General features: G+C 34.8%; 1 protein-coding gene across 1 annotated transcript in view; it reads left to right on the top strand.

Moving 5' to 3' along the window:
- Positions 1–12,712, top strand: part of PIK3C2G (phosphatidylinositol-4-phosphate 3-kinase catalytic subunit type 2 gamma) — a 211,214-nt gene that overhangs the window by 31,731 nt on the left and 166,771 nt on the right. Inside the window, exons 7-9 of the mRNA XM_082751635.1 lie at positions 970–1,040; positions 6,530–6,593; positions 11,348–11,470. Coding sequence (XP_082607761.1) covers positions 970–1,040; positions 6,530–6,593; positions 11,348–11,470 — 258 coding nt within the window. The remainder of the gene's footprint in view (positions 1–969; positions 1,041–6,529; positions 6,594–11,347; positions 11,471–12,712) is intronic.

Below are 12,712 nucleotides of genomic sequence, written 5' to 3'. Positions count from 1 at the left end.
CTGTTCCCTAACCCCCAGATACTTACCCTGTCTTCTCCCCTGTAAAAATTTAACTCTTTCACATTACTACACTGAGATCAGCAACACAAGTGTTTGCATATGATCAAATACCAAGACAAAGCACAGCTTAGAGCTTAGGTCCAAGCATGTACATTTGAGGTTTAATACATGAGAATGTTTTTCTTACCTTCACCCCCTTCTTCATATGTTTAATTCATCTTCAACTTATTGCTACTATGTGATAAAACAGATAGTAACACTCCAGATGGAACTTCTTTGCAGCACATCTGTAAAATATCTAGCTTAGATCATGCTATTTAAATGGTACTATTACTAAATGTTTACATAGCAATCTAAAGCAGAATTTATGTGAATTTATCCATATTGAGCTTTCCACCACTAGATGCCTCTAAGCTGTTTCTGTTTTCTTATATGATTCTTCTCTCCCTCACCCCTCCCAAAGTTATATTTGTTCACAACTATTATTCCTTTGTAATCCAAGACCAGTGAATTTGGGGTCATGCTTGTCACAAGCTTTTCAGTAACTTTCCTCTGTGTGTTACAGGGATCTGGGCTCAATCACAAGTCAAAGAAAGGTCAGGTTTTTCAGGACATGGTGGTGGCCTGATACACTGGCAATACAAGTCTGGCATGGGCTGAGCTGCCTATGTGTACATCAGAGGGAAAAATATCTGTGGGGCTGGAGGAGAGAGTACATCTGAAGAGAAACAGGTTTGTTCAGCAGAATGTGTCAAGGCAAATTCACAGAATTGTTCAGTACAAGCTGGTGTAATATCAGAGAGCTACCAAATAAAATCTCCTGAAAAACCAATGTATACCGTAAGGAAGGAGTTCCTGAAACAACAGGAACTTGGAACAACAGGACTTTGGAAAATACCAAGCAAATCTGTCTAATGTACATTCTTCCTGTCATAATATTATACCTCATTATATACTTCTCTTCTACAGTACGAGGATGACCAAAGACAGTTCAGTGTGAATCAGCTGTTAGAATATACTTGTGCTTGGAGACTGACTCGGTAAGAACACTGGTATTTAATAGTATTTCTATTTGTAATTGTTTGTATTGGTAGTGAGCCTCCTGAGCTCAAAAGACAATTCCAAGACCTGCTGGGTACAGGAATGATACCAAAGGGAAAGAAAATTGATATGGTGTTTTAAGACTTTTCTTTTCAGACCTTATTGGTTGCTTAGCAAAAATCTATAATTGTATATAGATCTACCCAGTTCTCACCCTTTCATGTTGTTGAAGGTTTCATTAGAGGTTTCATGTTTCTCAAAGTTTCCCAGGATTAAAGGAACCATAATAATCAAGTGTGTGTTGCTCTGACAGAGAGAATGTTTAAGAGTAAATACTGTAAAAATAATTTACTTTTCATTATCCTTGTTTGTTTTTTTTTTCAGTTCAGTCAAATTTTGTTTTATTTTTTATTGGGGCTAGCTATAACAGATTTTTAACTTAGTACACAAAGTGTGTCTGACTCTAAATCTAACCTGCCATGGATAAGCAATAAATAAGATAGATTCCTCATTCAACTTTCATTATGTTCCATTTCAAGCACTTAGAAAGAAGTGCTGTTTAATGCTTTTTGTAACATTTTTCATCAATGTGTCATAAAGTACTTTGCCAAGGAAGCTAGATGCCACACCTGTCATTTAGCAGATGGAGGAGAAACAGAGAGGTTGTGAGTTGTTCAAGGAGAATGTCTGGTGCTTATTGAGGATCCATCTGCTTTCCTAGGAGCATGGCTCAAATTTTCATTCTGGTCCTTGTAGAGAGATCAAACTTATCATACAGTCTATATATACACCACTTATTCACTGTTTTATTTCTTGTGATGTAAATTGCGTGGACTTTTTCATTGCAAGGAGAGTCTTCAGAAGGGATATGTGAGAAAAGATGTTGAGTTGCAAAACTCCTCAAGATTTCCTTTGATGCTGTAGGGCAATGAATAACTGATAGCATGGGCAATAAATACGTTCTTCAACCACAAGTTCAGTAAGTATTGAAAAAGTAGAAGCATGAGCTGTGATAGATTGCTCTTTTCTGCTTGTCCCATTTGTTGTTCATGGGTGGGGAAAAATAATTTTCCAGCAGTGGTGACCCAGAATGATCTGCAGTCAGGACCTGTGCTGTCAACTACATTTCTAACTCAACTGGAAAAAAAAAAAAAAAAGGTGGGGGGGAGTAATATCTAAGTAACAAAAGTTCAAAAGTTTGCTGACCATAATGTGCACAACAACTGCTTGTGATGATCTGTAGAAGGATTTTACAGTATTAAGTCAATCATGTGATAAAATGGCAGATGAAATTTCGAGATGATAAATGTGGATGGGAGGAAAGAGTCTTAAATTCATGTATGAAATGCATAGGCTCCAAGTTGAATTTTACCACCAGGAATGAGTAGTTGGGTTTATAATAAATAGTTCTGAATGTCAGTTTGGTGCACAGTGGTTGCAAATAAGATAAAAACAAATGTTGGGAATTATAAAAGGAATAAAAACAAGAACGACAAAAACAAATATTATGTCACAGGATCAATGTAGGGTATTTGTTTACCTTAAATACTGCTGGCAGTTCTGATTCTTCCATTACAAATATGATGTAGTAGAACTTCAAAAAGTGAAGAGAAGGGCAGTAAAGATTCTAAGAGGTATGAAATGCCTTCCATATGAGAAACAAATAAATGACAATATTCTGATAAAGACATAAAAAATCTTGATGTCTTTATCCAGAGAAAGGGATGAAAGATAGGTATTTTTTTTAGATGTGAAGTATATATGAAATTGAGGAGCACAGAAAATGTGCATAGGAAAGGATCATTTACTGCACGTTCCAATGCAAGTATAAAGGAACATGAAGTGAAAGTAGCGCATTCAAAATGGTCAAGAATAGGCATTTCTTTCTATAAGATCTAATGAAGTTATGTCTGGGCACAGTCCAGGTTACCCAGGACTGTGACCAGACTGTTTCTGCGTATCTCCAAGGATGGATGTTCCACAGGCTTGCTGGTCAACCTGTGCCAATGCTCAGTCACCCTCAAAATGCAATAGTGTTTCTTTGTGTTCAGGTGGTACCTCTTCTGTTCCAGTTTGTGTCCATTGCCTCTTGTCCTCTCACTGGGTACTGCTGAAAAGAGATTGGCTTTGCCTTTTTGCACTCTCCTTTTGGGTATTTATATGCATAGATGAAATCTCCTCTCAGCCTTCTTTCCTCTAGACTAAACAGTCCCAGCTCTTTACAACTTTCTCCACATGAGATATGCTTCAATCCCTTGAACATCTTTGGGGCCCTCTATTGAAATCTCTCCAGTATGTCCACCTCTCTCTTATACTAGGGAGCCCAGAATTGGATGTGATACTCCCATTGTGGCCTCACCAGTGCTGAATGGAGGGGAAAGATCACTTTCCTCAACCTGCTGGCAATACTTTGCCTAATGCAGCCCAGGATACTAATTAGATATTTTTTCCCCCTGCAAGGACATATTACTGAGTCATGTTCAGCTCAGTGATGTCCATGAGGACCCCAAGGTCCTTTTCTGCAAAGCTGCTTTCTGGACAGTCAGCTTCCAGCATATATTGATGCATGGAGCTCTTCCTTCCCAGATGCAGAACTTGGCAGAGAAGAAAAAAAGAATGAACTGGAACCTTACTTTTTTTAATCATCAGATTTGCTCTCACAGGCAAATGTGAACAAATAAAAACAGCAGCCCCTACATTGCTTCACTCACTGACTTTCATAGCTTGAAAATTAAACACAATGTAAATTGTGAGTGCATCAGCAGAACTACAGTCCACAGTACCAGAACTGAATTTGGCCCATAGTCACCAACATTGAGGTGCCAGTAACTATAACATGATGGCTAATCTGATCCATGCATTTAGGCAAAACTCAGATAGGCAGCATGGTTGTCAGTGGTCTTTTAGAAAGGAAACCCAGTGCCATCCCACAGTAGGTACTGCTGCCAGGAAAATGAAAAAACTAATGCTGTTAAGTATATATTTGACCATCTCCTTCTTCCCATATAGACCAGTCAGGAGTCAAGACTAACTCTCCAAAGTTTTTCATATTTTTATTTGTTTTTATTTTCTTTTCAAAGCCTTGCTAAAAAACATCCAAATTTTTCTTTAGTATCAAAGAAACACTGAATGATCATTGGCTGGCATATTTCTGCATAATTCATATTTTTGTTATCATATTTCTGCACAGCTGTCAAAGATGTTAAAGTATTTGGTATGTATTTATAGTAACATGACTATTATTAGTTATCTAGTAGCTGAAGATTCAGGATAACAGTTAGAGGTATCTTGGTCATCTTGTTGCATGTTGTTGTTTTTTTTTTTCTGAAATTTTTATGTAAAATTATGACTACTTTATACATATATTTATCTATACAAAATTCTCTAGGGTAGAATCAACTGATGGAAAATATGGGTTCATTTGTTTGTTTGTTTTTGTTTGTTTGTTTTTTAGTTAGTCGGCTAAGCATGCTAGTAAGCATGCTTAACTGTGTGCATCAAGGCAATAGGGTAAGCTTACATGTCCAGAAGTACTTGTGAGCTGGGTAATGGTATGAAAAAGATGTTATGCCTGCAGACTTCGTCAAAGCAAAGCAACAACTTGTATTAGCTATGATTTAACAGGATTACAGGAGGAATTGCTAGGCAGCTTCTCAATGCTCAAACTGCCTGGCTAGATAAGGCTAGTGCAGATTGCAAAAAAAAAAAAAAAAAAAAAAAAAAGCCACAGAGGCGAAGCCATATGTAGGAGGAGGTGAACAGTAGGCAAGTACAGGGAAATGCACTCTGGTATTACCACAAGGAAGGTCTACCTGATTATTTTTTATTATTATTATTCTGTGTGACAATTTCAGTGAAATTTCCTCTTCTTTCCTCCTCTTAGCATATGATATATGGTGAAAATCTAGTGACATACCGTACAACCTATACTTAGGACCATAGTTGCAACCCTAAGCTCTGATTGCTGCTAGCCCAGCTTAGGTACATAAGGACTCACACGGTTCCTCCGCAAACAATATTCTGCTTGCTCTGAAGTAATCAAAATACTTTGATGACTGTCAGCTACCAGTCCACAATGCTGAGGAAGTTCCCTCTAATCTTTCTAATGAGAGTGAACCCTAGTAGAAAGGGAATGTGGGACATACAGGAGAGGGAAAAGTGCGAGCAAGAAAGTGACATTTTAACAAAAAAAACAGAACCAAAATAAACAAACAAGTACAAAATAAACCACCAAAGAAGGAATGTAAATTGAAGATTCCACTTTTCCATAAAAGCACACGTATACTTTAACTAGTATACCTAGTACTGTCAAGGTCTTACAGTATCCAGTTATCAGTGAGTAGGCTGGGCAGGATGTGTAAGTGGGAATTAAGGTTTTCCTATCATTTTCTGAAGACTTGACCCTACAGATGTAGTTGTCAAAGGAAAAAGAAAGTGTATTCCTTTATGCAGTAACTTTAGCCATAGGCACATTTTTAAATGGCAAATAAAATTTCACTGTGCTTAAAATACAGTGTGATTATGATTAGAAACAGAAAATGACACAAATACTTCTTAAAAAGCAAAACTGACTCTGGTTACGTTATGGATAGCACTTGGAACCTATGGTTCTAAAATGGTAAGATTTACAGCTGAAACATCAGTCCTGCAGTTCAGAAACTGCAGTTCAGAAAGGCCTGTGCTCTTCTCTTGTTCATAACCCTACAACATTTAATGAAGCTTTGCTGAAGCACAGAAGTCTGCCTGCACAAACTTTGTGGCAACCTGTGTAGTTTGACAAAGGTATGGGACTACAGTGTGGCAGATGTCTCCCACTGAGTTAAACCAGTTTTCAGGATTTAATTGAATGACAATGTAAAATCAACTCACAGCTGTGGTAATAGTATGAAAAAGGCAGTTGCTGAAATGGTTTGAGCATGTAAACTTTAGAACTGTAAGCAAATAAAGTTTAACGAAATCTGTAACAATTATGCCCCTTTTTATAATACACATTTTTATACTTGTGGCTTGTATGGGCTTTTGAAATGTAGAGCTTTTTCAGATGTTTTGCAGATGTTTTGCCTGTTTCTCTGCAGCTTTACAGCCTGAAGTGATTGAGAAACAAGGCATCGTAGCATGTACTTAAGTCCATCTTTCAAGGTAATGTGTAAGCACATGCTTAACCTTAGAGAAATAACTGGGATTTCGAGTTAAATAGACATTTAACTAGGAAATCACTTTGGTAGTTCTTTCACTTGTGAAACTTGTATCCTCCAGGTAAAAGAGGACTTCTACATCTACACTCTGTGGCAAGTGGCTACTGAAGAGCCACAGAGAACCAGGCTCACGAATACCAAATGCTTACACATTTGTCCTTATTTTATATCAACATTAAAATCCCTGTTAGTTAAACTATTTCTGATTTATAGAATGGGGAGGAAAAAAAAAATGTTCTCTTTATCCAATTGCTATTAATTTGATGTTGTTCTCTTTTTTCTCCTATTTCCAGACTGAACCTTGTCTCAGTTATTATGAAATATAGAGGTCAAGTGGAGCATCTATTGCAAAATGAGGTATTTGTTCTCACTCTGTTATACCAGAAAAGCATTAACTTCAATTCGAAAGGTATCTGATTATTAATCTGTCTCAAATGCAATTAAAGAGGACTTTTAATTAAGGCTGCTCAACCTGACTTTGGAAGGGTATAAATTCTATTAACAAGACTTGAGATTAAGAAGAATGTGCTAGAAAGGTAAAATATCAGAGATGACTGTTTCTAAGCATCAGGGAATCTGTAAATAAAATAGTATCACTGGGTTGACAGTATAATATTTTGAATTAGTAGAGGTATAATATACATGGTACCTGCAAAACTTGTCCTTGATTTTGCAAACTCATGGGCAAGTATCTACATATTTAGGATATATATATATCCATATATATATATATATTCAAACTTGAGACTGCAGAATTAGGTTTAGGCAGCAAAAAAAAACTTATAAGGGCTTTTTCTAAAGTATTGTGGGCTGCCAGTTGAATATTACATCCCTGAAGGAAATCTTAGCTTTAACTAATGTTTTAGGCAGCACTTAAACCTAAAGGACAAATGCATATTTGAGTGGTAGCCTGGAAGAAAACAAATATCTACTTTATCTGAGTTTCAGGTTGTTATACTAACTGAATTTCAAAGGTTTGTACTGGAAAGAAATGAGTTTTAACTCCTTACACTGAAGTGTGGATTTTTTTGAAAAATATGTTAAAATCTAAAATTACTGTTTCATTTAAGAAATGTCACTTGTACTGAAGTCCAATTTTTAATATTTCTGGATGTTCTTGATTCATGGGCATTGCTATTTTGAATAGTCAGAAAACATAAATGTACATACAAGTATGTGTGTATACATATACACATAAAGGCACATATGCATACAGACATAAATATATATATATCAATATATGTACATAAATATATGTAGGTAAATGTATTCTACATTTTTATTTATGCAAAGTGTATAAAAGTTCAAAAGCTGTTGAACTGTGCCTAACTATGAAGAAAATCTCTGGTTTTGAGTGTAGTCATTCACTGAACTTTGCTTCTGTAAGCAGTATCTCAAAGGAGAATTTTTAGTGTATAAAATGGGATGTAGTCATAGACATTTGGAAAAATCAAGGGCTCCAAACTCAAATGTGCATATATATTTCTTTACTGAAGTAGACCCATCAGTATAATTACTCACATTCACTTGAAATTTTAATGCCTATAATAAAAGGATTCAAAATTTAAAGGTAGCTATAGTCTCAAAATTAATGATACATTACAATCCATACTTTGCAATCTGTGCTATATAGATATTATTCAGACTTAAAATCAAACACTGTTAAATTTGTTTTTGCTCAGGATTTTTACCTTGACTAGGCAATTACTTGATCATTAATTTATCTATAAAGGGAAGACAGAATACTTTTCAAGTATTCATTTTATGCACCAAATATGCATATTCTACTATGGAGCTAAATTTCTCTGTAGTTTTTTTTTTTTTTTCTTTCTCAATGTGGTGTCTGCACAAGGACACTAAAGAAAGTTTATGTGAGTTGGTTAAAAGAACAAAGCTGCAAGTTAATGATATAGGTCAAATCACCATGCAGATGTTTTCAATCAGAGGAGGCATTGTAACACATAGACCTTTTTCAAACTAACAGTAATAAGAACTAGTGTTACTGCTTTGCTTTAATAAGTGGCTTGAAAAATTTTGAAGCTGTGATGTAATAAATTATAGCCATGAATATACAGTTTAAAAATAAAAAAGAGAACCCTTGACTCATTCTTTGAATCTTTGTTTACTTTTTTTTTCTCTCTAAAATCTGAGTAGATTCACTTAAGAAGGTTTAAAATTGTGGTCTTTAACTGCGCTTTATACCAAGGTTAGATGGGAATAATTATTTTGAAACCAGAACCTGCATCATTGCAGAGAGATGGGACACTTCTTCTTAAACACAATCCACACTCAGTGTGGATAAGCCAGTGGGAGTTGCTCAGAAGTACACAAACATCTGCTAAAGTTCTTTGCTCAGATGAAACTTCCATAAGCATTCAGTTTTAATCAGACAGATCCTGACATCCTCAGTTCAAAAATAAAAAAAAATAAAATAAAAATAAAATAATAACTTATTTATCTACCTCCTTCCAAACCTGCTTATTCACAGATGCCTTAAAAAGCCATGAAGATACCAATGCATGACTTCTATGACAAATCCACTGTCATCTACATTGGCAATGACCAATAAATGGCAATTTTTTATAATTATTATTTTTAATTTTTTAACAATGAATAAAACCTCTAAAATTGAGAAATGAAATGTTTAGAATATCTGATATCAAGTAGGGTGGATGTTTCATGGGTGCGGAAATTGATGCTGTTGGGGTTGAAATTTAGTGTTCCTAGAATCTGTCCAGTCAGACAGCTAAGCATTTTAATTGCCCTAATAGTCTGACAACCACTTTATTTTTAAATCTATTCAGACTATACTACTAACATAGAGAGAAAACATTTTAAATTTTTAATACGGACTGCAGACATAGCTTTATTTTATCATATAAATAACTTAAATCCAAAAATATCCTTCAAAGGTTCTGCTGGAATTTACATATGTAGAGGGAAAAAAAAAAATCATATACAAGATGTTGACTATAAATCTTGTTGACTTCTTTTAGGAAATCTATAAAAAAAAAGTATCTTTTGTAAGATAAATGAATCTCTGCCTTCCCTCATTTCAGGGAAAAAAAAAAAAAAAAAGAATGATATATGCACAAAGGGAAAAGGAAAAATTGTACATGTTAATATCTAAAAAGAGAGTGCAAAAGAAGTCATCACTCATAGTATTTAGTACTCCACAATTTTCTTATATGCTTACTGTTCCCTGATGTATAATCTGCTTCTTAAAAGTAGCTACTGTATACAAAGGTATATGGTATAGTAACTTCTATAAAAACATTAAATACTTTTAAATTGATCTCTAAACTGAATAGTATAGTATACAGAAATAGAGATGTTCCTCAAGGCACCCAGCTCTCTGAGAAACACCATATATATGTGTATATAAAAATATGTAATGTGGGCGTTTCTTTCTCTCCAGCAGTATAGCTATTGCTCTACTCAAGAATTACACTTGTGTTCATGTAATGCTGATTTACTTCTCAGAAATTGCCCCTGCATGTATTTTTCTGTATCAATATAAAATCCATTTTTCTAATAATCTGTATCCACATGCAGAGAACAACAAAATAATAACAAATGAAGATTGTATTTATTTACCATATGTATAGTATTGCATATATACACCTGTATATCATTTTTTACTCCACTGCACAGTAGACTAGCATATATAATACGTAATTCATATATAATGATAATATAGCACATATAATATTCTATAATGCTTTAGTTTTGTCATAGTTATAGATGCTAAGAAAGCTGTATCATTTGTAAAGGCTCCTACTTCTTTTGGCAATGTATGTGTGCATAGAGGGGAAATCCTACAAGAGCTCAATTTAAAAATCCAGGTGATAGGAGATAAATAAGCAGGAGGGAGAAGTGCACTCCTTGTAAATTGCCAAAAGGGTGAATCAGCTTCAGTCCAAATGAAGGTCTAAAGTTTTCAAGAGATCACAGGCAGCCATAGCTTTTTTCTCGCTAGAGCCTCTAGTATGAAAAGATGTTGCTGTTTTTATTTTTTCATTAAACAAACAAAATCAACTTACATTTAAAAATACAGTTAAATATGAAATTAGTAACCTCGATATATTTTTATATTTATTTGTATTAATGATAGGTGTTAACCTTCTCAGTACTATCTGAATATAGAAACTTAGCTTGAAAACTGAAATTTCATCTTGGTTTGGTTTCATGCCCCTTTTAAGGCATGAAATGGATGAGTTAGAGAAATGACTTTATCAGTACATAGACATGCTGTAGCTGACTGAAAGGAATTTTTATCAGTAGGAAAACATGGAGAATATTTTGTAGAAGAGCTTCTGCTTTTTCAGAGAATGTTTTAAAATTTAAGGAAGTCATATAACTGTGTAGTAAACACATATTTATTTATTTATTTATTTATTTTCCTGAACATAGGGTACTTGATACTTATGAAGAGTTTTTCTTTCCTTTGGGATTCAAATTTCTTCTTGAATTCCCCAATGCATATCTGACATTATTCATGTAGAGATTTATTTTAATATGGTAATATTTAAAGATTTATGAATTTATTATCAATAAGATTTAATAGTTTGAACCATATATATATATATACTCTGCAGAAAAAAACAGTTACAAAACTACTCAGTCCACAGGTGTCAGTTTATGCAGCCTCCCACACAGTCACTAATTTTAGGAGGAACATGGATCTCTGCCATCTCTCACAGAGATGGGTAGGAGACAATAGTGGGGATAGATTCACAGTAGGATAAAAGCCTCAGAAAGTTTGTGAATCATTTAGGTTCAGATTTTCTATGAAGTTTCTTATAGTGCTTCTACACTTATGAAGTTCAGATAAACCTCCATTTTGCCTCAAGATCAGTCTTAGCAAATTTGTCACAGTTTTCAATGGGGTACATTTTGTGGAAGAGAATTGGATTACAAAAAAAAAAAAAAAAAAAAAAAAAAAAAAAAAAGCTATACCTAGCAAACTATTGATCAGTAGCAAGTTTGACATAGCCAAACTAATGCTGTTTGCCTATTTAAAAAAACAACAACAACAACAACAACAACAACAAAAAAAAAAACAACCAAACAAAAAAACACTTTTCCTCTTCTGTCTCTGTTATCAGCAGCACAAAGTTGATAATGTGATTGAAGTTGCTAAAGCAATCTGCAGTATCCTCTGCTTTGTGGAAACCAGAGACATTACTGATGCAGTCAAGAAACTCCTTGCGGTGCCATTGGTGAAAGCACAGGTAAATAAAATAAATAAATAAATATATATATACAGACACACACTGAAGCCTTCTTAAGACTGCCTTGACAAGCTGATGTCCTATTTTATTTTTGGAAGTGGAGCTCGAATAGGTGTGTTTGCCAAATGGAGAAGATGCTTGCTTTCTCACACCATTGCCTTCTTACAAAGCTGTTCTTTCTCTTTCTTCCTTCTTTCTTTTCTTTCTAATGTTTTTTTTTGTCTTTGTCTCATGATATGTCTAACACCTGGGACAGAAAAGTAAACACTGGGCTATCTAATGTTAAATGGGTTAATTGGTGAATGTTAATTAAACATGCCTAACTACATAAAAGGAATTTAATTATTCCTGATAGACAGTTTGAGGTCCCATACATAAGACTGGAGAAAGCTAACAATTCATTTTATAACCTTTCTCATGTCATAGGAGTGACATACAGCAAATTAATTATCCTGTCATTCATATGCACTTACACTTGACAGGTTCAAACCCTTAAATGCTCATCATTTTACAGGGGCAAGGTTCTCACTAAGAGGTGAGAAGACTTGCCAAAAACCAGTGTATTAGTTGAAGTGATTTGAGTGATGCTCACAAAACACCTTTAATCTATGCCTTTGTTCATTTCTCTCATACGTTGAGGTGGGGATAGAGTGGAGCAGTAGCTTCCAGTACAGCACCCAAGCAAATAAACTCTAGAGTATCTGTGATGGTTTTCTGCAGATCTGGGTTGTAAGTAAAGCTATATGTTTCTGGAACAGGGGACACTAGAGCTCGCAGAGCAGATATTGAGCATGGTCCTGGACAGAACCAGCTGTGCCCTTCTAGAATTAGTTACGTGGGTGCTTTCTCTCTGAAGGGTAGAGTACTGAATGTTTTCTCAAGATGAAAAGCTGGTAAGTATTGTTAAGGAACAAGCTGCAAGAAAAAACATAGCTCTGTTTTGATGATGTTGCTCAGAGCTGACCAGCTGATTCACTTAAGCGTACTCCCCTGCTTTCTTTCCAGGTCATGGTTCACTGTAAATCTTGTCTGTGTAGCATCCTAAATCTTTTTGTGTCTGCTGCAGTGTCAATTATTATAAATCACTATTCTGGTTAACTAACAGCATAAACATGTTTGTAACAGTGCACATTTTATCTGGCATGCCACTGATTCAAATGGAAATGAGAGTATCTCCATTTAAGAGGGTTTTTTTTTGTATTAGAGGGCAAATACAGTAGAGAAAGATAAAAGTAACAACAA

The sequence above is a fragment of the Aythya marila genome (assembly GCF_965140915.1).
Source record: "Aythya marila genome assembly, chromosome: 1".
Taxonomy (NCBI): domain Eukaryota; kingdom Metazoa; phylum Chordata; class Aves; order Anseriformes; family Anatidae; genus Aythya; species Aythya marila.
Note: the sequence above shows the minus strand (reverse complement) of the source record. Positions and strands in the feature narration are given on the sequence as shown.